Source organism: Mus pahari, chromosome 2, assembly GCF_900095145.1.
Source record: "Mus pahari chromosome 2, PAHARI_EIJ_v1.1, whole genome shotgun sequence".
NCBI lineage: Eukaryota > Metazoa > Chordata > Mammalia > Rodentia > Muridae > Mus > Mus pahari.
Window position 1 is genome coordinate 129,389,252 of NC_034591.1, and position 4,477 is coordinate 129,393,728.

The 4,477-nt window shown below is 47.2% G+C and overlaps 1 protein-coding gene across 1 annotated transcript in view; it reads left to right on the top strand.

The window, feature by feature from the left end:
• Positions 1–4,477, top strand: part of Irak2 (interleukin 1 receptor associated kinase 2) — a 58,432-nt gene continuing 53,955 nt past the window's right edge. Inside the window, exon 1 of the mRNA XM_021190871.2 lies at positions 1–154. Within this exon, the coding sequence (XP_021046530.1) occupies positions 61–154 (94 nt within the window). The 5' untranslated portion in view covers positions 1–60. The remainder of the gene's footprint in view (positions 155–4,477) is intronic.

Here is a 4,477-nt window from a genome sequence, read left to right on the forward strand (position 1 = left end):
GCCCTTTACTAGGGAAGCCGGGGCCCTTCGCCACAGGCTCAGTCGCCGGGCAGCTTCGCCATGGCTTGCTACATCTACCAGCTGCCGTCCTGGGTGCTGGACGACCTGTGCCGCAATATCGACACGCTCAGTGAGTGGGACTGGATGCAGTTCGGTGAGTCTGACACCGCTTACTCTGAGCCAGGACCCGAGATAGATAGATCCACGCCCCCCCCCCCCCCCGGCCCCGTGTTACCCGAGACCGGGGGATTCCTGTTAAGAACGCTGCTGCTGCTCTGCATTACTTTGCAGACCGACCTGGAGCTGCCTATGAACTTGCTCATAGCCTAGGGTGGTCAGCTCACACTGTAGCTTCTTGGCGAGTTTTGGCTGGCTGTATGCTTGTGGAGCTGTAGTGTCTATGGACCCGCTGTCTGCTCAGTTGCTCTGTTACCTACCTTGATCTACCTTGCAGCCTGTGGTATCTGGGGCCACCCTCCCAACTTCCCTGAAACTTGTCTTAATCTATAAACTGCAGGTGACAAGTGTAGATTCTTTATACAATTGTAAGAATAAAATAGTGTCAGTCGGGCAGTGGTGGCACACGCACTTGGGAGGCAGGCGGATTTCTGAGTTCCGAGACCAGCCTGATCTACAGAGAGAGTTCCAGGACAGCCAGGGCTATACAGAGAAACCCTGTCTCAATGTCTCAAAAACAAAACAAAACAAAACAAAAGTGTCAAGAACGTCCCTTCCCTACCGTAGTGTCATCATTCTGTGGCATATTTTCCGTTCTTATTGAGACAGGGCCACCCTATGTAGCTCTGGGACTTGCCTCTACCTGCCTCTCCTGCCGGAATACTGAGATTAAAGGTGTGGTCCACCATTCCTGGCTAGTCATTTATTTTTCTGCAGTGAGGTTACTTTGATCCTTGATCCTTGGGCCTTGTGCCTGTTAAAAAAATCGCACTACCGCTGAGCCATGTCCCAGGTGACTTTCTTGGACTTTTGAGACCTGTTTTTCATTTGTTTGGTTGTTTGTTGTTGTTTGTTTTGTTTTGTTTTTTAACCTTGGACTTTGTCATTGTCCTGTCTCAGCCTCCTAAGTGTAGGATTATAGATCTGAATCTTTAGTATGGGGGGGGGCAATAAGGGGCTCATGTAGCTCAGGCTAGCCTTGGATACCCTGGAATTTCTGACCCTCTCACTTCCACTTTGGAATACTGGGATTACAGGCTTGATTTATGTAGTGCTGGAGATGGAACCCAGTAAAGAACTATATACCAAGTGTGTGATAGCCCCACTACCTTATTCTGTGGGTCAAACGGACATAGTAACAGTGGTTTAAGTCAGTGTAACTGTTGTCTCTTAATTTCCTTTTGGCTTATTCAAGTCAGGGTTTCTCTATGTAGCCCTGGCTGTCCTAGAACTCCCTCTGTAGATGAGGCTGGCCTTGAACTCAGAGATCCACCTGCCTCTACCTCCCAAGAGCTGGAATTAAAGGTGTGCACCACCACTGCTCAGCAATAATTTGTGTGTGTGTTTATAAATTTTATTTTATATTTTTGTTGTGCTTGGAATTGAGTCCAAGGCCTTGTGCCTTTCAGGCAAGCATTTTTCCAGGGAGCTATATAATTTCTTCTTTTTTTTTTTTTTTTTTTTGGTTTTTTGAGACAGGGTTTCTCTGCGTAGCTCTGGCTGTCCTGGAACTCACTCTGTAGACCAGGCTNGCCTCGAACTCAGAAATCNNCCTGCCTCTGCCTCCCGAGTGCTGGGATTAAAGGCATGTGCCACCACGCCTGGCATATAATTTCTTACATGAACATATATATATATGTTCCATTGTTTTTTTTTTTTAAATACAGGATCTCATGTAGTCCAGGCTGGCCTAGAACTCATTACCTAGCTAAAAATGACCTTGAATTTTTGGTCTTCCTACCGACATCTATCAAGTGCAGGGATTATGTGTCACCATGCCTGACTTCAGTAATATATTTTTTAATTAAGACGTTTACAATACTGGAGGCTGGCAAGATTGCTCAATGGGTGAAGGCACTGAATATCAAGCCTGTGGACCTGTGTTTTATCCCTGAGACCCTTGCAAAGGTAGAAGGGGAGAGCCCACTCCACACAGTTACCCCGTGATCCCCACTCCACACAGTTGCCCCGTGACCCTACACATGAGCCAGGTAAAGGTAGAAGGGGAGAGCCCGCTCCACACAGTTGCCCCGCCCACTCCACAGTTGCCCCGCCCACCCCACACAGTTGCCCCATATCCCTACACATGAGCCATTTGTAGCACTTACTATAACGAGTATCTATTACATAGCTATACTTGATACATAAAGTCTGTGTTGTCCTGCCAGTTTGAATGTACATTATGCATGCGAGGAATAGGGTGTTCCTCAGTGGTAGAGCACTCAATTAGCGTGTGTTCCCTGGTTCCACCCCCAGCCCTGTGAATGAAAAGAAAACAAGAAAGGAAAAATAAGTATTTTAAGGTCGTGGTCCTCAATCTGGGATTTGTTTTTTTTCTGTCAGTGGCAGTTGCCAATGTCCAGAGACATCTCTAGTTGTCACACCTTGATAGACAAAGAGACTGAACAACCAACGGGGCCGCCCCTTAGCACAAAGCACAGAGCAGCCCCCAAGGCTCAGCAGGTGTGTGTGTGTGGGGGTTCAGGGACCTCTTTACCCAGGAAGAAAGGGAGTTGATGTGCAAAGAAAAGTACTGTAGATGTTGAGAGCAGAAAGATGAGGCCCGGTTCTCACGGGTTCTCCATGGGGATGAACGTTCTTGGCTTGCATGAACCAGCTGTAACGGCTGCTCATGTTTGCTTGCTAGCATCTGACCGTGCAGCCCCTCCGCGCTCAGGACTGCGCCTCCCGGTCTCTTTCCCAACTGCCTTAAGTGTAGACACTTACGTTGTATTTCAGCCATCTTGTGATTTCTTTTTCTTTTTCTTTTTTTTTTCCATTTATTTTATTTTATTTTATTTTATTGAGTGTATGATGGAAAGTGGGTCAAAAGGGAGGGAGGGAGGGAGGGAGGGAGGGAGGTCGGTCTTCCCCATGCTGGGATGATCTGTGCCTTGGGAACGAAGGCAGCCAAACAGTTTAGTGTATTGTCAGTTGTGGTGCTTTATCCAAAAGACTTTGGTTCTGGCCTCCCATTTTATTCTCAAAGGGCAGTCTGGGAACCGGCTTGACATCCAAACGCTCTGGTTCACTAGCGCATTTTCCTCGATTCTCTCAGACAGTGCTTCCCAAAGCAATACCAAACTCCTCCTCCTCGATTGTTCCCCACTGTGTCCACCTTGTGATTTCTGTACACCAGTTATACACAACAGACAGCCTGCCTCTTCGCTCTTAAAATATATCCTAGGTATTTCGCCTTGATCATCAATTTTTTTTTCATCCCAGCTTCCTATTGTATAGCTCAAACTGGTGATCCTCCTGCCTCAGCGTCTTCAAAGCTGGGATTAATACATACTTGGCATTGAACTCTTAGGATATTTCTCTTGAAAGTATTTTCACTCTTTATCACTACCTGGGAGCTCGAGGGCTGGGACGGGAACATCTGAGATGAAGGGAGGTGACTCTCCTTTGTGCCCTCAGCCTTCCTGTCCCCTCTTTGCAGGCTCTGTCCTAGTCTCAGGGTGCCCGTGAGGATGGTCCAGGGAACTCTGTCCCATCACTTGGGTGGTCTATGCAGTGACCAGTGTGTGTGTAGGTGGGGGCAGTGGTCTTTAATTTTTTTTTCCATTTTAGCCCAGCCCTGAACTCCCATAACCGGACAACTTCTGTTCCTAGAATATTAATGTGAGGCACATTTTTGAAATTTTGGGGGGGGGGGGACAAAAGCTTTGTTAAACAATTTATGGACCAGGTGGTGGTGGCACACACCTTTATTCCCAGCACTCAGGAGGCAGGCTGATTTCTGAGTCTGAGGCCAGCATGGTTTACAGAGAGGATTCTAGGAAAAAAAAAAAAAGATAGAATTTATGAGGCTGAAGTGTGACTCAGTGGTAGAGTGCATGCCTATGGGCCTGGGCTCAGCTACTGGAATGACATAAAAAAAGAGGAGGGGGGAAGGGAGGGAGGCAGGGGTTGGTGGGTAAGAAAGCCTGTTACACAGATGTGTAATTCCCGAATGTAGGAAGTAGAAGTAGGAAGATCGGGATAGAATTCCACTCCAGCCTGGGCTACCTTTGAGGGTCTGTCTCAAAAAGCCAAAGACCAAGCAAGCAGCAATCAATCAAATGATAAACAAACAGCAAACAAACAAACCCATGATCAACCACCACATAATCCACACATTTAAAGAGCACCTCAGAGAGTGCTCACACACACTCACGTGCACACCATACATCCTGCCTCTCTTGCCCCCTCCGCTCTAGGTGTTTTCTGTTGTAGCATTTTATGTGAGTGGGACCATCCTGGGTGCATTGTCCTTTGTGAATGGCTTCATCATTTAGCAAGTTTTTTTTTTAAAGAT